Source organism: Miniopterus natalensis, chromosome 18 (assembly GCF_054644295.1).
Source record: "Miniopterus natalensis isolate mMinNat1 chromosome 18, mMinNat1.hap1, whole genome shotgun sequence".
Lineage (NCBI taxonomy): Eukaryota > Metazoa > Chordata > Mammalia > Chiroptera > Miniopteridae > Miniopterus > Miniopterus natalensis.
In genome coordinates, this window is record NC_142098.1 from 11,822,337 (window position 1) to 11,847,564 (window position 25,228).

The 25,228-nt window shown below is 37.3% G+C and overlaps 1 protein-coding gene and 1 pseudogene across 2 annotated transcripts in view; both read right to left on the minus strand.

The window, feature by feature from the left end:
- The window catches only part of LSM14A (LSM14A mRNA processing body assembly factor), a 48,404-nt gene that overhangs the window by 14,389 nt on the left and 8,787 nt on the right, over nucleotides 1-25,228 (minus strand). For both annotated transcript variants that reach the window (XM_016221041.2, XM_016221042.2), the window contains exons 2-4: nucleotides 9,314-9,477; nucleotides 8,278-8,407; nucleotides 3,688-3,810 (exon numbers count right to left, since the gene is read on the minus strand). In XM_016221041.2, the coding sequence (XP_016076527.1) occupies nucleotides 3,688-3,810; nucleotides 8,278-8,407; nucleotides 9,314-9,477 (417 nt within the window). The remainder of the gene's footprint in view (nucleotides 1-3,687; nucleotides 3,811-8,277; nucleotides 8,408-9,313; nucleotides 9,478-25,228) is intronic.
- On the minus strand, nucleotides 19,453-20,875 carry LOC148091002 (cytochrome c oxidase assembly protein COX20, mitochondrial pseudogene; annotated as a pseudogene).

Here is a 25,228-nt window from a genome sequence, read left to right on the forward strand (position 1 = left end):
ATAAATTACTATTATTAAGAAAGTAAAGAATTAGAGAGTTAGGTGAAGTTCTTCAATACCTTAGGGGCTTGGGTAAATTAAACATCAATACTAAAAAGGCCAGCAACAAATAAACCCTTCAGATAATTACACAGTAGTGACAATCATTCCTTGCCATTTAAAAAATCTTTTGACAAATTTTCCCTTAATATAGGTTTTGTGCTTACTAACTCCTTTTTTCCTTTTACAAGAGCCTGGTGACAGTATGAAAAGAAGAATGCAACATCGGGTGCTACCACCACATTTTTTTGTACCTACAATGTTTGTGATAAATCTCTGTTCAAGGTGCTCTTATATCTCATTATATTGCACCAAAATGTTTTGCTTAAAAAAATTATGCGTATTAAAAAAAAAATCCCAAATACGCTGCAAATATCAATAACTGGTGAACTGGTGAGTGCTGACAAAGCACTGGTGGTTGTAACACTGGCTGCTTCAGTGACATTAGTAATACTCCCCAAGTTCAAGGTTATCTAAAGTATGCAATTGCAAAAGTGTATCACCATTTCCAGCCATTAATGCCAAAGTTTACTCTGCCATTGATGGAAACACTGTATATAATGGGAAATCATGGTGGTTTATTTATATAAATTTTGGCCTATGAGAAGACATTTTATAATCACTTATAACCTTATAAAGGGATTTAATTATAAAACAAGTGCTAAGTTTTTTGAAAAACCTATTGTGTAGTTAATTTTACAATACTACATTAAATGACCTTCTAAGTTTGTAAAATTTATTTCATCAGGTTTTTCTTTGAGAAAAGACTGTATGACAAGTATTACGGAACCACAAGTGATAGGCAATCACAGCAAGAACTCATTTGCTGTGTACTTTACAAACCTTTGTAATTAGTCTACTAGCAATGATGGCAATTTTGTTATAAATAAGAAAAGTACAGGTGATACTAGATATATTATTAGGAATAAATACAATAGCTATTTCAGTATAATAAAAACAAACCCCTTGAGCTATCTTCACATGCTTATCACAGCTGATATTCTAGGTGTTTTAATTGTGTAAAATTTAGAAATTACAGTTGATAAAAAAAATTTATTTATTTTTAATTGATATCACAGAAGAGAGGGAAAGAGAGAGAGAGAAGTATCAATGATGAGAAAGAATCATCGATCAGTTGCCTCCTGTATGCCTCCTACTCGGGATTGGGCCCGCACCCCAGGAATGTACCCTGACCAGAAGTGAACAGTGACGTCCAGCTTCAAGGGCTGACGCTCAACCACTGAGCCACACCAGCTGGGTGCCGCCATTCTTTATATAAATATACTTCCCTTCTTCTAATAAATACGTACTTAAAATTTTAAAACAATTTATTTAAAATTTAGTTTAGTTCTAAGTATGAGAAGTAATCTAGTTATTTTCCCCAAATAACCAGGCAGTTGTCTGTCCTAACATCCCCTCTATCATATATACTAATTACTTATTTATACTTTGATCTGTTCTTGAATTTGTTCATCTCTTAATTTATTCCTGTTTTATTTTATGCATAAAATATTATCGAGTAGGTAAGCCCTATCTCATCACTTTTTATTTTAAAAATGTGTCTAGCTATAATTCTATGTTTATTTTTAAGATAGTATGTGTATCTGTTTTATTAAGTTCTCATACCATCCCACTTAGATTTATTGAAAGTACAATAAATTTAATTAATATGACAAATAAAGCCTTCCCAATACTTTATCTCTGTATCTAGGAATAAAATGATTCTCTAATTATATTATCTTATTAGGTCCCTCTATTGTATTTTGTAGTTTTCATCATAAAAGTTGGTCTTATTTCTTATTATATATTTTATACGTAATTCCTATTTCTCATTACTGTGAACATCAACTTTAATCCCCACTACATAATTAGTAGATCAGGTTTTAGAACAACGATCAATTTTTGTACATTTACTTTACATTTTCCCTCTAATTTAAGTCCCTTAATAGTTTTAGGCTTTTTAGTGAACTCTTAATTCTAAGTAGAAAATCATGGCACTGACACATAATGCTATTTCTAGTATCTACGCCTCATTTCTTTTTCATGTGTTCCAGATTTGGATAAAAATTCCAGAACAATGCTGAATAGCAATGGTGACAGGCATCCTTATTTATGATTTAATAAGAGTTTTTCTGATGCTTCTATATTAAGGTTAATGTTGGCTATTGATTAAGAGCGCTAACATTTACTGATCATGTTCTATGTGCCAGGCACTATGCTAAAGGCACATTTACATTAAATGTATACATTGAAAAAAAAAGTAATCCTTATAGTAAGTCTGTTAGTTACCAGTAAAGTCCCATTTTATGGTTTAGGAAACTAATGCTTAAAAAGATCAAGTATTTCCTCTAAGAAATAATAAAAAAATAAAATAACAAACCAATACACATAAACACATATATGCAGTTAAATTAACCTACAAAAAAGTCTGAAAATATGCACAACAAATATAAATATTTCTTATTTCTGGGTATTGAGATTGTATTTTAATTTTTTTCCTAATGCTTACTGTATTTCTAATTCATCTACAACAAATCTTTAGAATGTTTAAAAATTAAGTTATTTTAAATCAATCTGAGTAATAGTAACTACGATTATCTCAAAATATCTAAAGTGAGAAAGATAGGATTATGTTTAGCATTAGCTCTATTTCACCCTCAATAGCTTTTGAAAACATTGTCCTGTTATTATAGCATCTTTCTGAAATGAGTTCACATTGTTTTGTTTAAAAGCAATGAGCCGATAACATCTACTTTGGCAGGAGATATAAATAGATCTGGAATCTTGGGACCACTGAAGGCTATGAGACTGGATGGGGGAAAAATATATTTAAAAAGGATAGTTTAAGAAGCTTATTAAAATGCTGACCCCACAAGCTTCAGGGATTCTGATGTAGCAATTCTCAGGATCTGCATTTTTAAACACTCTAAATGATCCAGTTGTGGGTTGTCGACACTGAGAACCATTGCTCTAGATCAGCGATTTTCAACCTTTTTCATCTCATGGCACACATAAACTAATTACTGAAATTTTGTGGTATACCAAAAAATGTATTTTTTGCCCCTCCGACAAAAAAAAACCCACCACAGGTACTGTATAATTTTCATTCATTCACACTGAGCGGCTACTGTTGTATTAGCTGTTATCGTTTTTAAATTTGACAATTTAAGGGAAAAGAGGCCAGTGCCCCGACATGTTTTAAAAATTCTTGCAGCACATCTGTTGAAAATTGTTGATCTAGATCCTGTGAAAATGCTAGGAAAGATGCAAGAGCATAATGAATATTTTTTCCTCAGCTGTTATTTCAAATTCATCAAGGACAGTTCATTTTCAGTGGTGACTCTGGGATTAATCTGATATACTTAAGTATTATTATACAATTTATATTTTATTTGCTTTGCAAAAAAATGTCAAACTTACAGAAAAGTTCACTGCTTCAGTTTTATGATCTAGGAATTGTAAAAAGTCTAAATAGTGGAAATCATTCAATCATATACTTATTACAACAGGAGTTAGGAGAAAATTTTAAAAGAACCAAATAAAAATTATACAGGTCATTTGCAAGCTGCAGAAGTTCTTACAGTCAGAGAAAGATAAAACCGGTATAGAAGTTTACAATGGAAATATTTGAAAGAAAAAACAGCTTACCTTGAGATAACTGTGTTTTTACAGATCTTGTATCCTGTGTAAAGGCAGAACCAACCGCGCTACTCTGAGACAGGGTACTGCTATTTGATGTTTCTGTTCCAAAGGATGTCAAGGAGCTTCCAGCTTTAAGAGATTTTTTTAATGACAAAAAAATATTTTTAAAAATTTAAAACCTTCCCATTATATAAAGTAATATACCATTTTAATGATAATTTTCATCACCCTCCTGTATCACTTACAAAAATTAACAATCCCGGAAATTAATGAAAGTGCATCAAAAATTAGTTTGAGGAATCTCTGACAATACAGTATAGGAAAAAAGCAAGTCAATATTTAATCCAGCATCCCAGATGCAAAAATTTTTCTAAAATATATAACAGTGTCCTGAGCAGTTATTTAGATGGGACAGCAGGGATGCACACTGCATAGAGAAGTAGCAGAAATGGTACGTTCTACACCAACATTAAGGTTGGTGCAGACAGGTCCCAGTATTTACAAGGTAACAGACAATGGATACCAGTCCATTTTAATGCTTCTACTCAGGATGGCATTGTGGGGCTGCATTCTGCCTAAAGCAACCAAAAAGTTTTAGTAAGGGAAGTAACAAATCCCTAGAAAGGGACCAATTCTTTGTTATGCTAGGTTATGTCAATCTACTTTCTTCCTTAAGTTTCTGCAGTATTTATGGATCATTCACTTTTCTTTTGAAAAAATATTCTTAAAATATCTAAAAAAATTTAAAAAGAATTAAAAAAAATTTTTTTAGAGAGGAAGGGAAACGGGGAGTGAGAGAAACATTGATGTGAGACAGGAACATCGATTGCCTCCTGCATGCCCCCCCCGCCCCGGGATTGAGCCTGCACCCTGGGCAGGTGCCTTGAACTGGCAACCTTTCAATGCACAGGAAAATGCCTAACCAACTGAGCCACAATGGTCAGGGCAATCATTCACTTTTCATATTATGTGCTCTCTTCTTCCTATTTAACCTATGCAAATTTTCTCTAGGAGAAACTATTTCCACAGCCCTTCTCCCACCCCTAAATCCAATCTAAAGATGGCTTTCAGAATAATCTTTCATGAAATACAAATATAATCACATTACTACAATGCTGATGGCTTCCACAGCTCTAAAGATAAAAGTTCAAACTACCTACACTACACACCTCAGTTTATATGGCCCTCTCCTTATCTGCCTACCTCTTCTCTTATCACTTTCCTTTTCACCAGTCTACTCCACAAAAGTGTATCCATCACTGTTTTTTTTTAAATCCTCACCTGAGGATATTTTTTCCATTGCTTTTCAGAGTGCGGGGTCAGGGAGAAAGAGGAAGAGAAGAAGGGAGAGAGGGAGAGGGGGAGAGAGAGGGAGAGAGAACGATATGAGAGAGACATATAGATTGGTTGTCTCCTGGCTGGGGCAGGGGATTGAGCCTGCAACTGAGATACGTACGTGCCCTTGGCACGGAATCAAACCTGGGACCTTTTAGTCCATGGGCTGAAGGTCTAACCACTGAGCCAAACTGGCCAGGGAATCTACTCTTAAAATATTTGAAGACTAAGATCATGTCCATCACAGTCTTCTCATTTCTAAGCTAAGCAACTCCAGTTCCTTCAACTACTACTCACCTTCACATTTACCCCCCACCCTTTGTCTCCTAATTTAATTCATATCTGTCCTAAAATGCAGCATCAGTGCCTAGCACAGCATCTCAAGATGAGAACTAATGGGAGTCTCTTGGAGTGTGATCCAGTTAGGCTGCAGCCCCAGCTAGCTCATGAAAGGCGTCACATAACCTCCCACAACATACCCAGAAATGTGGGACAGTGCTCTCAATTCTGTGGGAAGCTGAATCCATCTCATTATTCTCCGTATTTCTGAGCAATGACCAAGACATAAGCCACTCTGATATGTATTCCTATCTCTATGCTGTTGTGCCCTCACCTGATCCAACGCCCTGCTCCCCCCCCCCCTCCCCGCGTGCTCCCTGGCTGGCCATCTCCTCTAGATCCTTCATCTCTTCTGAGTTCTTGGTCATACCACACCCACTGCCCTTTCCCTAGCTCTGCTATTAATTTACCTCCAATTATTTTTTTATAAAAATATATCTTTATTGATTTCAGAGAGAGGAAAGGAAAGGGAGAGAGAGAGACATAAACATCAATGATGAGAGAGTCATTGATCGAGCCCACAACCTGGGCATGTGCCCTGACCAGGAATTGAACCCTGATCACCTGGATCCCAGGTCGACGCTCAACCACTGAGCCACACCCGGCTGGGCATCAATGGAGTATTAACATTCCCAACTATAACTGTGTTTTGATCTGTTTCTCCCTTTAGTTCCGTGAGTAGCTGCTTAATATATTTCAGTGCTCCCTGACTGGGTGCATATATATTAAGAAGTGTTATGTTTTCTTGATTTAGTGTCCCTTTTATCATTATATAATGTCCATCTTTGTCTCTTGTTATTGGGTGAGGATTAAAAAAAAAAAGTTGAAAACAAGAGACATAGTTTAAAATTTGGCTTAATTTGTGCCAACAGACTATATTTGAGTTAATACCTCTTCTATAAAACATCTGTCACCTTAACGCTACAGTTTTCCTCCTCCTCGTTTAACAACTTTTAAATACGTTCTCTAATTAGCCACTCCACAAATTATCCCACCAATACAAAAATAAAAAAAGGTTTTTATAAATAAATTTCTTTTTATAAATAAATTTTACTACAAAAATTACCCTACCAATATGAAAAACAATCTGCCTTTGTGGTACCCAAAGAACACCAAACCAGCAAACCCCAATAATGTTAAAATTAGATAAAAGCATTACAAGGAACATGTATTTCACCACCACAAAATACTGTGATTGAGGGGCAGGTAGGCTCTGAAGAATGGCAGAGCAATGTTTACTATGTAGACACTATGTGCTAGACCTTGTTCAAATGCTTTATACATATTAAGTCATGCAAACTTCACAGTAATGTAGGAGGTAAATACAATAATAATCCTAATGTTAGCAAATTATTTGATTTAGTGAAAGTTTAAAAGAATAATGCAACTTGCAATTGTCTCTTATTTGATTAGGATTCTAACAGTTATAGCTAACATAGGGTATACCCAGATTTAATATGTATTATTAACACTGGTTTTACTACTTGGATAGGTTTGGGAGGTACAGGAACCAAAGTTACACTATTTCACCTATCCAAGAATAAGTCTAAAAGGAATGAAATATATATAGTTTTTAATTTTGAAAAATGTCAAACCTATGTCAAAATTGAAAAGTGTACACTTGAATACCTTAGCTAGATTCACCAACTGCTAACATCTTGCCAGGCCTATTCTGTTTCTTCATTTCTTTATGATATACACACTTCTCTTTTGCCGAGATAGGGTACAATCACCCTTAAACACTTCAAAACTATTGCTCCTAAAAAAGGAACATTCTCCTATATGGTTAACCACAAAACCATTACTACATCTAAGAAAATCAACAAAAACACCACCATCCAACAGTTAATCCGTACTCAAAGTTCCTCAGTAGTCTCTACAACGTTCTTTATATAAACTCTTTACAAAAACCCAGATCTAATCACATATTTGGATGCTATGTCTCTTTAGTGTCCTCCCCAAGTGTCTGTATTTCACAACATTGAATCCTTTGGACTTCTGGATATATACAGTACATTTCTTCACGATTAGAATCTGCATTTTCAGTAAGAACACCATGGAGATCAAATTGTGTAACCCCTTCCCCTCTCCCTATAACATCACATCAGGAGACATAATGCAGAGCTATAAAAACGAAAAAAAAAAACCCCACTGAGTTGATCTGATTACATCTAGCTTTTGCACACAATAAATGGCCTTTGTCCTTCAAGTAGGACCGCTATTGGCCCAGCTCTCCTATACATTCTCCTTATAGTGTCATATTTCTAAAACATTGTTACTATAAACAATGCATTAAGGCCCCAAATAAGCTATATGTGAACATCTTTCATAGGTGATGTTAAATGGGATAATAATCCGAATTCAACATAATATAAACCCTCCTTCATGGCATTATTATTTCCTAATCACAATGGCATTATCTCCAATTCCTTTGGAAACCTATCCTATTGGAAAAATGCTTACTTTAAATGAATGTATCTTACGTAAACTTAAAATAACATTCAATGAAATTTGATAATTGGATACATCTAGGTTGTTGTTTTTTTAAGTGACTATTCCAGGAGATGACCATTTTATTTATTGATTTTAGAGAGAGGAAAGGAGGGAGGGAGGGAAAGGGAGGAGCGAGAGTGCACAAGTGAGTGAGTGCAAGAAACATCGATTTTGTTGTTCATTTATGCATTCATTGGTTGATTGTTGTATGTGCTCTGACTGGGCCCGCAACCCTGGCATATAGAGATGATGCTCTAACCAACTAACTGAGCTACCTGGCCAGGGCCAAGAGATGACTATTTTAGACCCATTAGTCAATAATAAGGGCATTAAATAAAGCCTTTAAAATAATAGGTTACAAAAGGAATACCAAACAAGATGTCTAAAAATGCATGGTTAAAAAAAGAAAAAGAAAAAAGCAAAACGTACCAACACCAACAGCACCAAACTGCTGCCCGACTAATGAACTTGGACTGAACTGACTGTATGTCGACATCCTGCCGAAAGGGCCATAGGAACCCACTGACTGGAACGAAGAAGTAGATGAGCCTAGTGAAGACTGAAGAAAAACCATGGGTTATTTTTTCAGGCTCTAAAAACACATATATAATGGAAAAAAATCTGGATATTTACATTTTTAAGAAAACTATTAAATTATAACTATTAGACACAAAAGCAATTATAATCTTATAATATGCATTTAACATCAGAACAGTTGAATAATCTTCTGATTTCACTATTTGTATATATAGCTGACCCTTGAACAACATGGGTTTGAACTCTGAAGGTCCACTTATATGCAAATTAGCCAACCTTCATAGCTTTGGTTGACTGAATCAACAAATGAGAGGGCCGACTGTGTGCTTTGTCCTATGCCATTTTATATAAAGGATTTGAGCATCTACAGATTTTGGTATCTACAGGAGGTCCTGTAATCAACCCCCTGAGCAATCTGAGGGACAACTATAGTTAAGTTTTTAGGGAGTTAAAAGTTACATGTGGCCCAGCCAGCGTGGCTCAGCGGTTGAGCACTGACCTATGATCCAGGAGATCGAGGTTCGATTCCCAGTCAGGACACATGCCCGGGTTGTGGGCTCGATCCCCAGTTGGGGATGTGCAGGAGGCAGCCAATCAATGACTCTCTCATCACTGATGTTTCTACCTCTCTCTTCCTTCCTCTCTCTGAAATCAATAAAGATATATTTTAAATAAATAAATAAATTCCCCAGCTTTTTCTTCCTTTATTTAGTCCCTTATGATCTAGAGAGGAAAACTTAGATGAAAACAGTATCCAGGTATTTTAAATATTTAGGGAACTAGAAAATGGTAAGCTATATGGTCGGTCATTCAATTGGGAAAATTAAAAACAAACAAAAAACCCTGAAAACCCAAGAGGGGCAAATGCTAAGGCTAGTCATACGCATGAAGTTTACTTCAACTCCAAGACAAAATTATTATCAGTTACCTGAACGATAGCTGGGTCCTGAGGCAAAGAACATTGTGGTTTTGGTGGCTCACAAACAGTGAGGTCTTTAATATCACTTCCACGGAATATAATGTATTCAAAAACTTCATCTCGAGGTGGTATTGGACGATCTGTTGGTCTGTCTTCTGTACCAAAGGACCGAACTGGTAAGAAAACAGAGGATATGAGGTAAGTGCCTGCTCATCATATTCAGGTAGTGCCTCTTATAAGGGCAAGCACTAAGTTCCAAGTACTAAGCAGCAGGTCTTAAATGTCACCCACGAGAAAGTATTCATTAAACTATAGCTAAATAATTTTTTTAAAAGAGGAAAATAAAGTGGGTTTTGCCTAGAGCTAAGTGTATTCAATTTAAACGATTGTATTACAAGGTTTGGTTCTTCCTAGATTTTTATTTGTTTTATCTTTGGTACTTGTGGTGAGAGGAAGTGTATAATGTCCTTTCTTTCACTGTTGGTTTATTTTTAATGTCCTCATTCAGCAAAATAAAAAATCGGAAGCTTATGTGATATTTCCTGTGTGTGCATGTGTGTGTGTACGGGGGGGTGGGGTGGGGTGTGTGTGTGCGTGAAGATTTACCCAGTCCACAAAATCCCAAAGGTTGGAGAACTGAATTTTGGAATTAAGAGAAGACAATGAAGGGAACATTTATCTTAGTGAGATAAGTAGGTCACCTAGAAGCCCAGCCAAGCAGGTATTAGCTATTTAGCCCAATGGACAGCCCAGGTTACCTTAATTCTCTACTTCAAAATTAAACCTGATTATTTTAACACTTAAGACAGCATCACTCAAAGTTAAAATGTGGACTGCTTGCATCAAGGTAAGCTAAAACGATTTCAAGGGAGAGGGCCCACAAATCTGCATTTTAAACCAATTCCTCCAGAGTTTCTTATGAATATTCAAGTTTCATGTTCACTGTCTTAGGAGACTTCTGAAAATGTCTGCATCCATATAGAAGTTACAAATAAGAAAGTTTGAAAGATCACACATTACCTACTTAAAGAGCATCCTAAAGGAATTAAACTCTACATTGTGCAAAGTTTTGAATGTATGCATATTCCCACAGAGCTGATCCAAAGCTAGGCTGAAGATGAATGTTATTTCAGTTTAAATAGTGCCTTTTTTATTTTTCAAAAAAATCTTTATTGTTGAGAGTATTACAGATTCTCTTCCTTCCCCCCACTCCACCCAATCCCTCCCTGCCCCAGGCCTTCACCACCCTATTGTCTGTGTCTACGGGTAATACATATACGCATATACTTTTTTGGTTAACCTCCCCCACCCCATCCCGAGATTCATCAGTCTGTTTCATGTTTCCATGGCTCTGGTTCTATTTTACTCATCAGTTTGTTTTGTTCATTAGATTCCTTGTTCATTTATTTTGATTTTTAGATTCACTTGTTAATAGATTATGTATTTATTGTCATTTTATTGTTTATATTTTTATCTCCCCCCCGCCCTTCTTCTACTTAAAGAAGACCCTTTAACATTTCACTTAATACTGGTTTGGTGGTGGTGATCTCCTTTAGCCTTTTCTTGTCTGTGAAGCTCTTTATCTGACCTTCAATTCTAAATGACAGCTTTACTGTATAATCTTGGTTGTAGGTCCTTGCTTTAATCACTTGGGATATTTCTTGCCTCTCTCTCCTGGCCTGAAAAGTTTCTATTGAGAAATCAGCTGACAAGTGTATAGGTGGATCCCTTGTAGGTAACTAACTGCTTTTCTCTTGTTGCTTTTAAGATTCTCTCTTTGTCCTTAAACCTTTGGCATTTTAATTATGATGTGTCTTGGTGTGGGCCTCTTTGGGTTCATCTTGTTTGGGACTCTCTGTGCTTCCTGGACTTGTATGTCTACTTCTTTCACCAGGTAAGGGAAGTTTTCTGTCATTATTTTTTCAAAGAGATTTTCAATTTCTTGTTCCCTCTCTCCTCCTTCCGGCACCCCTATGATGCAAATGTTGGTATGCTTGAAGCTGTCCCAGAGGCTCCTTACATTATCTCCATATTTTTGGATTATTTTTTCTTTTTGCTGTTCTGATTGGGTGTTTTTTACTTCCTCAGATTCCAAATCGCTGATTTGATTCTCGGCATCCTCTACTGTTGATTCCCTGTAAATTCTTCATTTTCCTGTAGTGTATCCTTCATTTCTGACTGGTATTTTTTTATGTCACTGATGTGCTCACTAAGTTCCTTGAAATTCCTAAGTTCCTTGAGCATCCATATAACCACTGTTTTGAACTTTGTACTGGTACTTTGCTTGCTTCCACTTCATTCAGTTCTTTTTTTGAAGATTTCTTCTGGTCTTTCATTTGCGACACATTTCTTTGTCTCCACATTTTGGCTGCTTCCCTGTGTTTGTTTCTATGTATCAGGTAGAGCTGCTATGTCTCCTGGAATTGGTAGAGTGGCCTTGTAGGGTTCAGTAGGGCCCAGTGGCTGAGCTTCCTCAGTCATATGATCTGGGCACTCTAGGTGCACCGCTGGTGGGCTGTGTGTACTGTCCTATTGTAGCTGAACCTTGACTGCTGTTGGCATCAGTGGGAGAGATTAACCCCCAGGCCAGTTGGTTGTGTGGACCAGCTGCGACTACAGCAGAAGAGCTATTGTACAGGAGATGCCCCTGTGGAGCAGGACTTGCTTCAGTGGGACTCCGGTGCTCACAGAGTCTGCCCCTTGTGGATGTAGTAGGGTTGTATTATAGTGTGGTCTGAAGCTGACCATTGGGTACACTAGCTCTGGGGCCTCCTGGAAGGTACAAAGTCAGCTACTGCTTGTGGCCTGCCTAGGGCCACTTGTCACAAGCTACAGAATGATCTTCAGATGGCTACTACTTGTGTTGGGCTTAGAGGTGCCCAGGAGAGGCCAAGCTGTGAACCAAAGCAGGCTGCTGCTAGTGACAGGACTGGGACCACTTATTGAGAGGTATGGGACACTCTGAAGCCAGCTGTTGCTTATTTGAGAGATTTTAGGAAAGTCTGAAGCTTGAGTCATGTCATGCCATTCATATGGAAAAGCCACTGCAAACGGCTTGGGTGGGGCAGAGTCTCAGGGAATCACCTGAGCAAGGGGACTCTGTGGGCCAGGTTGATGAAGACTCAGATATGGCGATTGCCTATTAGCACTGTGGCGAGGAGGAAAGCTGCCTCCCCCAGTTCTTGCCCCGATGCCAGACAATTTAGTTCCTCCCTGTATATCCCTGGATCCTTCCAAGCTGCTGCCCCAGGACTGGAGCTCAGAAGGAGTCCAAGTAAGTCCATGCACCAGAGGAACTGCCGGGGTTCTAGTCAGTTTGGCTCAGGGGTTAGAGCGTCAGCCCATGGACCGAAGGGTCCTCGGTTCGATTTTGGCTAAGGGCATGTACCTTGGTTGCAAGCTTGCAGTAGGTAACCAGTTGATGTGAGATGTTTCTCGTTCTCTCTCTCTCCCACTCTCTCAGAAAAGGAAAAATATCCTCTGGTGAGGATTCGAACAAACAAACAAACAAACAAACAAACAAACAAACAAACTGCCTGGGACTCCAGCCCCACTGTTTTTCACAGCCAGAAGTTATGGAGACTTTTTTTTCCTGGCACTGGAACCCTGGGCTGAGGGGTCTGGTGTGGGGTTGGGATGCTTTGCTCCTTACGGGGGACCTCTGCAACCAAGATCCTCTGGAGTAAGAAAAATGCCACAGCTGGGTGTCAGACTTGCCCATTCTGCCACTCCTACCAGCCTCAATATGGCTTCCTCTTTAATTCTCTAGTTGTAGGACTTCCGGTCACCAAGTTTCAGGCAGTTTTGAATGATGGTTGTTATGTAATTTAGTTGCAATTTTGATGTGGTTGTGGGAGGAGGGGAGTACTGCATTTACCTATGGTGCCAGCATGACCCTCCTCGATAAACTGTGCCTTTTTTAATCCTAAAAATTCTTTCTAGTACTTAGGAGACTTCTAGGAAAGATGGTGGCATAGGTGTAGGTTTGCAGAAGAATATCCCTCCCTAAAACTAAATAAAATGAACACAAATTTTAAAATATCCCCAAGCCAGGAAATTATCTCGAACTCATACCATGAAATTTTGTTAAGAAGTATAATTCGAATGCTGAATGAGTTAGTCTGAACTGGAAGATGAATCCCAGAAATGATATGTAGCATGCCCTTATAAGTTTTCACTGGCACCCACCAACTTGGTGAATAAGAAGAGGGGAAAAGATGTGATAAGGGAAAAGATGTGGAAAAGAATTGAAACTCCCTTTCCCCTGGTAGCCAAACAGTACTTTATCAGGACAGAGTGACAAAGTTCTACATTTTGTCCTTTATCCAAAAGGAAGGCTAAAGAGTCAGAAAAAGCAGGACTAAGAAAATTACAAACAAATCAATCTCCCTCTTAACCTCAGCAGCAGCAGCAGCAGCAGCAGAAGCACTACCACCACCACCACCACCACCCATGTGTAATGTCCCAGCCCTCCAAAGTAATAGATTAGTACATCCTGAAGCAGAGGAGGGGAAAAGTCACAGAGAAGCTCCATTAGCTTTCCAAGGTTTAACAAAACCATCAAAACTATACCCACATATTCAAAAGATAGATGAATTGCTTTATATTAAAAGAAATAAAAAAAAAAAAAATCAACTTTACACCTTAAGAAACTAGAAAAAGAACTAATGCTAAATCCAGCAGAAGTAAATAATACAGATTAGAGCAGAGATAAACAACACAGAGAATAGAAAAACAGAATCAACAAAACCAAAAGTAGGTTTTCTGAAAAGATCAACAAAATACACAAACCTTTAGCTACAGTGACTAAGATGCAAATAATTAAAATAAAAAATGAAAACAAGGACACTACTACCAGCCTTATGGAAATTAAAAGGCTTATAAAATAATCGTATGCCAAAACTAACTACATAATCTAGATGAAATAGAAAAATTCCTAGTTACCAAAAGTGACTCAAGAAAAAATAGAAAATCTCAACAGACCTACAACAAATTAGACCAGTAATCAAAAACGTCCAAAGAAGGACCAGTTTCACTGGTGAATTTTACCAAACATTTAAAAAAAGAATTAAGATCAATCCTACTCAAATTCCTCCAAAAAAAAAGAGAAGAAAAGGGAACACTTTCTAATACATTCTAAGATTATTACCCTGATACTAAAAGTCAAAGATTCCATAAGAAAACTACATATCAATCTCTCTTATTAATATAGACACAGAAATTCTCAACAAAATACTATCAAACTGAATCCTATAGTACATTAAAAAAAAAGTATATACCATGACCACTTGGGATTTTATCCTAAGAATGCAAGGGGGAACCCCACACGATCATCTTAATAAATGCATGAAAAAAAAGTGACAAAACCTAACACCATTTCATGATAAAAACATTTAGTGAACTTGGAATAGAAGGGAACTTCTTTAACATGAAGGGCATATATGAAAAACCCACAGCTAGCATATTCAATGGTGAAAGACTGAAAGCTTTCCCCTAAGACCAGAACCAAGACATGGATGCCCACTTTCACCATTGCTATTCAACAATGTATTAGAAGTCCTAGCCAGCACAATTAGGCAAGAGGAATAATAGGTATACAAATTGGAGAGGAAGAAGTAAAACTATCTCTTTTTGAAGATGACAGGATTTCATACATAGAAAAGACCATAAAATTCATTAAAAAAACTACAAGAGCTAATAAATGAATTTAGCAAAGTTACAAGTACAACACCAACATATACGAACCAGCTATGTTTCTACATACCAACAATGATCAATCCAAGAAAGAAATTAAAGAACAAACAACACAATTCCAGTTATAGTAGCATTAAAAAAGAATATTATCTAGGAATAAATTTAACTGAGGAAGTCAAAGACTTGCATATAATTATAAAACATTGCTGAAAGAAATTAAAGATCTAAATAAAAGGAAAGTCATCATGTTCATGAACCTGAAGACTTAAAATTACAATGCTCCCTGAGTTATCTACAGATTCAGTGCAATCCCTATCAAAATTACAATGGACTTGAAAAGCCAATCCTCAATTCATATGGAACTTCAAGGGAGCCCAAATAGCCAAAGAATCTTGAAAAAGCTGGAGGATCCATGCTTCCTGATTTCAAAACTCACTACAGAGCTACAACAGTCAAAACAGTGTGGTACTGGCAGAAAACCCAAACATCTACGGCTAAATGATTTTAGACAAGGGTCCAAGAAGACCACCCAATGGGGAGGAAGAATAGTCTTTTCAAAAAATGGTTTTGGGCCCGGCCGGGCGTGGCTCAGCGGTTGAGCGTCGACCTAGGATCCAGGTGATCAGGGTTCGATTCCCGGTCAGGGCACATGCCGGGTTGTGGGCTCAATCAATGACTCTCTCATCATTGATGTTTCTACCTCTCTCTCCCCCTCTCCTTTCCTCTGTCTGAAATCAATAAAGATATATTAAAAAAAAAAAAAAAAAGGTTTTGGGACAACTGGAGACCCACATACAAAAGAATGAAATTGTAATCTACCTTACTCCATATATAAAAATTAACTCAAAGTGGATGTGATAGTGTGACATAAGAAGACATATTTTTTGGTTTTTGTCTCTAGCTCCTGGCCAAAGTTCCTAAAACCTTCGTAGTTTCCAAAGAAATAAAAGTACTAAGAGCATGAATCTTTTGTTCTAATATTTGGTCTTTGACCTCAGTTCTTGACACAGAGCTCCTAAATCCCTTGGAATTTCCTGGATGACAGCAGCATCTTTTGCTCTAATGAGAACTCTTGGTGGGCTCCTGAATAGCTTCAGGAAAGAGGCTAGTCATCAGAAAGACCAAGCTATGATTAGAAGCTTGGAACTTTCAACCTTATCTCCCATCCTCTGGGGAGGGGAAAGGGACTGGAGATTGAGTTGATAATTAATCATGTCTACACGATGAAGCCTCCACAAAAGTCCTTGAACTACAGGGTTTGGAGAGCTTCCAGGTTGGTGAACATGTGAAAGCGCTGGGAGGGTAGAAAAGTCATGGAAGCTCTGCACTCCTTCCCACCTATCTTGCCCTATGCGTCTCTTCCATCTGGCTGTTCCTGAGTTATATCATATTACAATAAATTTATACCCTAATAAGAAAACTGTTATTTTGAGTTCTGTGAGCCAGTCTAGCCAATGATCAAACCAAGGAAAGGGTCATCAGAACCCCTAATTTATACCTAGTCGGTCAGAAGTATAGGTCACTACTGTACTGGCATGTGAAGTAGGTGGCAGGGGTGGGACAATCTTGTGGGACTAAGCGCCTGTGCAACCTGACACTTCAGACAGTGTCAAAATTGAACTGAACTGTAGGACACCATTGGTGTCTGAGGGTTGGAGAACTGGTTGATGTGGGTAAAACTCCCACACATTTTGTGGTAAAATGTATCGAGAGTAAATTGGTGAGCAGAGGAGAAACACAGATTTTTTTCTTTTAGTGGTTGACTGACCTAAATATAAGAGCCAAAACTATAAAACTACTAAAAGAAAGCGTAGGAATAAGTCTTTATGACCTGGAATTTGAAAATGAATTCTTAAGAATTGACACTAAAAACATGAGCAACAGAAGAAAAAAATAAACTCGACTTCATAAAAATTAAAACCTCTTGTGCATCAAAGAACAGTATCGAGAATGTTAAAAAACAAGCTATGGAATGAATTTGCAAGCCACATATAAGAGTTTAATATCTAGAATGTATAAAGAATTCTTAACAACAAAAAGACAACCCAATTAAAAGTGTACAAAACTTGGAGACACTTCTCATAAAAAGATATACAAACAGCCAAGCTCATGAAAAGATGTTTAATCTTTTGGTCAATAAGGAAATGCAAATCAAAACCAGAATAAAATACCACTCCACTAGTACAAAGATGGTTTCAATGAAAACAGAAAATAACAAATAGACAAGGATGTAGAGAAATAGGAATGCAGCTGCTATGAAAATCAGCTTGGTGGTTGTTCAAAAATTAAACAGAATTACCAAATGACTCAACAATTTCACTCCTATAATATGAAAACCTATGTCCACAAAGAAACTTGTACATGAATGTTTAAAGCAGTATTATTCATAATAGTCAAAAGGTGGAAACAATCCAAATGTCCATCAACAATGAGTGGATAAACAAACTGTTTTTTAAAAACTTACACACACACACACACACACACACACAGAGGAATATTATTCAGGCATAAAAAGGAAATGCTGATACATGTTAACAGTTAGAATGAAGCTACAAAGCATTATGCTAAGTGAAAGAAGCCAGACACAAAATGTTATACATTGTATGATCCCTTAACTATCCAGAATAGGAAAAGCCATAGAGAAAGAAAGCAGATTAGTAGTTACTGGGGGTAGGAGGTAATGGGAAGAGATTAAGAGAGGCGGTGGTTGCACAACATTATAACTAGACTAAATGTCACTGAATCATATACTTTATAATGGTTACTGAATATTATATGAATTTCACCTCAATAAACCATACACACACACACACCTCGTACAAATACAGCCTAGAAGAGAACACACAAAATGATAAGTCAGTTAGAATGTTGACACTAGGAATGGTTGTCCTCTATATTCTAAACTTCATCAAGTTGTCACATTACTTTAATAGGTATTCTAGTTTTTCTTATTCCCCAAATTAGAAAAGCCTATATTTTAGGCCAATGTTTAATAAAAGAGAGTGAGAAATAGGTAAAATAATTTTCTTTATTAGACTTAAAGAATATAATCAACTCCCTGGTATGGATAAAAATAGTAAAAGTTTATTACTAAAAATGCAGCCAATAATTGCCTCTATTTGCAGATCAAGGCAAGTTCAAGTATCACACTAATCAAACCTGGTCACCAGTGTATTAACATTTGTATATATAGTCATAATACATAGCTAGAGGGAAGAGCTGTAGTGACCAACTTCCCAATACAGTATCTATATTATAAAACACCAAAGCTTTCTAAGTTTAATGTGATAAACATACATGTAATCAAGTATACTTAGTACCCCAAATGACATCATTAATATTTTCCACAAGCCTTAATTTTTTGACACAAACTAAAGATTATAAATTAGACTCTGATATCAATTGATAAAGAAGAAAAACAAGTCTGCTAGATACCAAAAAGAGACAGCAATAAACAAAATACCGAATTAGTGAAGAAATGCCCAAAAGTAAGAAAAGTAAGGCTAAGTTCAAATAAAAAATTAGAATAAAATTTATGATGTAGTTTTATAGTTAAAACTCCCCCAGTATCAGTTGTAAGACCTGGTCCAAACCTACTTATCCTAAGTTCCAACCAAGCTCACTATTCTCAATACACAGAGCAGGTTTTCTTTCCTCTACCACAGCTCCCACATCCAACCTATCCTAAATTTCAGCTTTAGACACTACTTTACTACTTGTATTTGTCAGGGCTCTCCAGGAAAAGAGAACCAACATGATGTGTACACACACACACACACACACACACACAAATTTTAAGGTATTGGCTGTGAAAAACCAAAATCTGCATCGTAGGCTGGAAGGCTGGAGACCTAAGAGTTGCAGTTAGAGTCCAAAGGTAGTCTGCTGGCAGAATTCTTTTGTACTCTGAGGAAGTCAGTCTTTGTTCTAGTAAGGTCTTTAACTGATTGGATGAAGCCCACCCTCCTCAGCATGGAGGGAAATCTGCTTTACTCAAAGACCACAGACTTAAATATTAATCTCATCCAATAAATATTTTTACAGAAACACCCGGAATATTTGACCAAATATCAGGGCACTGTGGCCCAGCCAAGCGGACACAAACTTTATCATCACATAACTCTACCAGTGATATTTTCAGGTGGAAATAATATGTTCTTCAAGCTTCCTTGAGTCTTGTGGGAAAGACCTTTGTAGCCCTAGCCGGTTTGGCTCAGTGGTTAAAGCATCAGCCCACAGACTACAGGGTCTCGAGTTTGATTCCGGTCAAGAGCATCTACCTCTGTTGTAGGGTTGACCCCCAGCCCGGTCAGGCACCTGCAGGAGGCAACCAATTGATGTGTCCCTCTCACATCGGTACTTTTTTCCTCTCTGAAAAGCAATGGAAAATATCCTTGGGTGAGGACCCCCCCCCAAAAAAAAAAGACCCATATATTTCTTTTCTCTTCTCTTTTCAACTTACACATACTTTATTTTATTGAAAGCATTCTTATGGTACATATGTTTTACATAGTTGATCTCTACTTTGTTCACACTGCCTTCAATGAGTCAATGAGTTGTATTTGGGTTTCTATGCTTGAAACTCTGCTCAATTGCTGCCGTGACCATTGGTTTGTTTTCTTTTAGAATCAAGTTGGGTACTTTCATATAAAATCTTATTTTTAATTCCTTCTCTGGCAATTCTTTCCTGGATTCTTAGCTTAGTATAATTATACCTACAATGGAACTAGCATCCTAAAGTCACCAAGATAAATCCTCCTCCTTCAACATTACATGATCTTCTAATAGTTAATAAAAAATGTCCAAGGCCAGCCACAACAGATCCTAACGAACCATATAATGCCGAATCCTGTGCACAGGGAATGTTCTCGACATCTAAAATTCCTAGGAGCTTAAAGGACTTCCCCTTCCCAGGCTCATCAGGCTACTCCCACCAAGGGCTACTGCCTACGGAACCCTTATATTTCTTTTCACCCAAAGTCATCTCCCACAATTATAGGTTTGAGACCTTGCTCAGTTAATTAGCTCCTCTCATTTGCAACTCTACTTGCTTCCTCCATGCAAGATTCTTCCCCTTGGATTACTAATATACGTAGATTTACTGAGACATATCTTTCCCTCAACCAGGAGGTTTCAGACCGAGTGTAAGGGAATAATTACTAGTGAGAATAAGAATTTAGGGAGAGTGGCATGAAGAAAGAATTGTAAAACCAAAAAGTCATTTAAAAATTTAGATGATACAACAACAAAAGTAATAATGCAAAACACATTTAGAAGAATCATTTGAAACTGTAGATAAGATCTTAAAACATTTCTATAAATCACAGGATGGCAAAAGAAAGTTGATCTATATGCATTATTATCAATCTGAGAGAATACAATAACTTTAATACTGTCTTCCTCTATTAAATATAAGTCATTCCACTATGCATTTTCTGACTAAGGAAAATTTTCAGAAATAATAACTCTTCATGTGATCAACAAATAGTTAATTTGCATGTACAAGGGACACGAGGAAGGAAAAGATGCTGAAACAGTACGAAAAGCTTGACAGGCACACACAAAAAATGAAGATAAAATGAGAACATAGATGCACCTAATACTTTCTAGCTAGGGGAATCAGAGAGTGATAATACTCAAGCAAAGTCCAAAAGGATAAACCTGATTCCCTCCTGATCCATTCTCAAGTTTGGTTGATAGAAGCCACTATATGGTTGTTCAGTTCTTCCCTGTTCCTTGCCCCGTCAATTTTTAAAAGTCCAACCCATTCTCCTAATTTCTCATGTATCTGTTCCTACCTCCCTATTTTAACTGGCTGAAGTCTACATTCTCTTTAAGATTCCAACTGGCCTTACTATTGTCCGCTTCTATGCTCATCCCCAACTGATTTTTGTACAATGCTGTCAGCATAAACTTCCTAAAGCTGGACTCTGGAATGCCACTTTATTGGCTAAACACTTTCAATGGCTCCCCACAACCCACCAAGAAAACTCAGACTTCTTAGCCTGTCATTCAAATGACAAACCGAGTAAGATAAACTTAGCAGTGGAAGGTAAATAATAAGGAATTGGGGGGGGGTCCCCAAGTCTGTTATTTGACACATTTTCATTGGCACTTGAGCCTTCCAAAGCTGTTTTTCTCTTTCCTCTGTGACTTCTATCTCAATCTGTTGCATTGCTCAATTCTTCAACAGCCATATACAGAGTAGGGGAAGAGCATTCCAATTCAAGGGACCCTTATAAAAAGATCCCAGATCTGAAGGAACTTGACTGACCAGAAGACCTAAATGACATCTATAGTGTGGTTCCACCTTAAGTGAATTGAAAGGTGTTGTGAGCCAGGATAAGAGTTTTGGACTTTGTGGTTGTCTGTGTTTGCTTCCCTGATAGACTGCAAACTCTCTGTGGCCTGGGACGGAACACTTCTCCCCAGATATCCTCTTCATGTGGCTAATTGTGACTTACCTGTCAGGCCCTAGTTTAGATACTGTCTTCAAGAACTTTGTCTGTATTGCTCTTTTGTTTCCTAGTATCTAGCATAGTGTCTAGCATGTTGTCATAGTAGGCACTCAGTAATTCTCCTGTATTAACAGCTTATCAAATAATAAGCACCAGGCAGATACAAGCTTCTCTATTTGCCCCATTTGCTTCATGTTGTCTTTAGTGTGGTAGGTTACCCCTGCTCTCAGCTGTGTCTTGGTTTCTCCAGAATCTCTATCTTATCCTCTCCAGAGAGAATCAGAGTTGGAGAGGAGTAGCTATCCAGTTGTATAAAATGCAAAAGGGGATTGGAAATATCACCACTGTTGAAACAAATTGAGTTAATCTTCCAGTTTTTAGTTTTGTCTTCACCCTTAATTACTTCACAGTCTTCTAGTTTCTATTAGCACCTGCTGACTCCAAATCCTGAGCCTTTTAGAAGTTTTGGTGGAAATCAAGTTACTTACTGGCTTTACCAACTGCCTACTCAGATTGCAGCTTTCTCAACTCTGCTAAGAATGAATTTAAACTCATCCATTTGCTTTTTAGCCTCCAAAATTTTGTTGTTGTCTTTCAAAATTGACTTTGTCCTTTATGGGTTTCTGTCTTTTAAAAAGAAGTGACTCTCATGTAGTTTTACTAGGATTTATTAACGGAAAGTAAAAGCATATCCAATCTGCAGTCTAAATTTAATTTTGACTCTTAAACTTCTTTCAGTTGGGCATTCTTCCTTGCGGTTGGTTTTATATTTTAATCTCCCAAACTATAAGGCCAAGAGACAGAGATATGAAAACATGACATAAGAGAAGAAGATAAATGCATCCCATAAAAATTAAAACAACAACAACAAACAAACACAAGGGGTGGGCAGGATGGAAACAAAACAGAAACTAATCTGAGAGTCACAAAGACAGAGACAGAGAGACAAAGACAGACAATTTATTAGGTTAAAGAGACTTGAGTCTGCAGATTTACAAGGTCCACAGAGAACTACTCAGTAAAAAATACACCAGTGTTAAAACTTCTGAACTCCAAGAATAAACTTCTAGAGAGAAAAATAACTGAGAATCACACGGCATCAGCAACACTAGAATGTTAGAAGACACAAATCAGTAACTTCAAAGTTCTACAGAAAAAAAGAATTCTGAATTTGGAATAATATAGCCTCTCAATCAAGTAATCAAGAAAATCACAGGTTCATTAAAAAAATATGCCACTCACACATTCCATGTTTTTGTTTTTACAATGACAAAGATGCACTCAGCAATATTAGGGGGAAAAGAGAACAAAGTAAAAGGCCAATACTGAGTAAACAAGAAACAGGAACCCCCAGGGTATCTATAAATAGACTGGTGAGAGATAATGGACTAGAGTAGAGCAGTAGATGTGGTAAGAGGTCAAATATTCTGGATATATTTTGAAAGTAGAGCTGACAGGATCAGAAACACATGAGGTGTGAGAGGAACAAAGGTATTAAAGATGACTCAGAGGTTTTTGGTCTTACCAACTAAAAGAATAAGTTGTCATTAAATTAGATGGAGAAGCCTGACGGGGAAGCAGGTTTGGGACATGTGGAATGGTAGATGTCCAGTAGACATTCTTCCAGGTGATGCTGGTTGGATATCTAGCAGGTTCTAGAATAACATTTTTTCATTTTAATGTTGATGTGACAGGAACTTAACTTCTGTTTATATCATCTAGCCTACGGTAAAACTGGTTTCATTATACACAGTTTCACTTAAAGTCACAGAACCCACTGACAACCTTAAGTGAGGACTTACTGTATATATCAGGATAAGAGGTCCAGGTTAAAGATAATAGTCAGTAATGTATAGATAGTATTTGAAGCTATGAACTATATTAGATCATCAAGAGAAGAGTGTAGATGATAATAACTTCTAAAATATGTTTTTATTGACTTTAGAGGGAGGGAGGGAGAGAGAAAACATTGATGAGAAATATCCATTGGTTGCCTCCCACAGCACCCTGACTGGGGACCTAACCCAAAGCCTGGGTATGTGCCTTGACAGGGAATCAAACCAGCGACCTTTTGGTACATGGGATGATGCTCCAGCCAACTGGCCAGGGAATAAATAATTTTTAAAAGACAGAGAGTGGAGGGAGGGAGAGAAGGAGAACAAACCAACACAAACTAAGCCCTGGAGTTCTCCAACATTTAGAGGTTCAAGAGCTGAAGAATCAACAAAGGAGACTGAGATGCAACCAGTGAGGCATGAGATAAAATCAGGATGATGTCAACTGAAGAAAAGTATTTCAAGGTGAAAAGACCGATTGTGCAATACATTGCTGCTCAGTCAAGCAGACCTAGGATAAGAAGCAACCACTGGATGTAACCAACACAGAAGTGTTTGGTAACCTTGATAAGAACAGTTTCTCATCTGTGGGAATAAAAACCTAAATAAAATGGGTTGAAAAAATAAAAATGGGTGGTGCAGCAAACTTCCCCAGGAAGTTTTGGTATAAAGGATAGGAATGGAAGTAGAAAAGAGGAAATGCCGTTAATAGTACTAGTGTTTTGTTGTTGCTGTTTTTAAGATGGGTGAAACAACAGCCTATCTGTAAGTAGACAGAAAAAATCTGGTAGAGCCCTAGCCAGTTTGGCTCAGTGGTTAGAGCATCGGCCCACAGACTGAAGGGTCCCAGGTTTGATTCTGGCCAAGGGCATGTACCTCGGTTGCAGGTTTGATCCCTGGCCACGGGGAGGCAACCAATCTATGTCTCTCTCACATCTCTCTCTCTCCCTCCCACTCTCTCTGAAAAAGCAATGGAAAAAAAAAATATCCTTGGGTGAGGATTAAAAAAAATTCTGGTAGTAGGAATTGCTGGAACAGTGTCCTTGAATCATCAAGAGAGGATGCAATCTACTGCACAAGTCAAGGGTGATCTCAGAGAGAAGAATAGTTTATCTACACTGAGAGAGAAGGTTGAGGTTTGGGGCACAGATGCAGGTAACTGGGTACATGCGGGATGAACTGATCAAAATTCGCTGCTGTTTGCTATTTTTTCTCTATTAAATACAAAACAAGGTTCACAAGCTAAAAGTGAAGATGGGGAAGGAATGGAATAGTCATGCAGAAAAATGGAATGAACAAACTATAGAAATATAGTATGACTACAGGGTTAGTCAAGGTAAATGTAGAGTGCAACTGGTCAGCATGACTAGGCTGATATAATTAACAATGAGATACCTACTCTATTAAGAAGCTACAATAAACTAGTTACTTTTGATGTTAGCTAATTTAATTTTCAGAATGACTCTGAAAGATGGGCATAATTATACTTATTTAAGAGATGAAGAAGTTAAAGCTAAGGTTAAATAACTTGCCCAAGGTCAAAGAGCTACTAAGTATTCAACGGGCCTTTTGGGTCCCGATTACTTCCAGAAACAAACACACATCCTACAAAATTAGAATAAGAATCTTGTGAATACAATATTTTACAGACTGACTCACACTTTACCCATTAAAAATTTTACTTCAATGACATCCAGCTTTAAAAAATGATTTTTAAAAATATCACTTTAAAGCATCATAGAGAAAATGAAAGGTAAATTATTCCTTTAGAGGGCATATTCTACCATGGAGTAATATAATACACTCAAATTAAATCATCTGTACTTACTGCTATTATGTCATGCACATAGCAAGAGTTCTTCCTCTTCTTATTTCCTTCCTTCTACTACTATTTTCTTCAGGCTTTATGCCGTTTTCTCTACTTCAGATTCATGGCT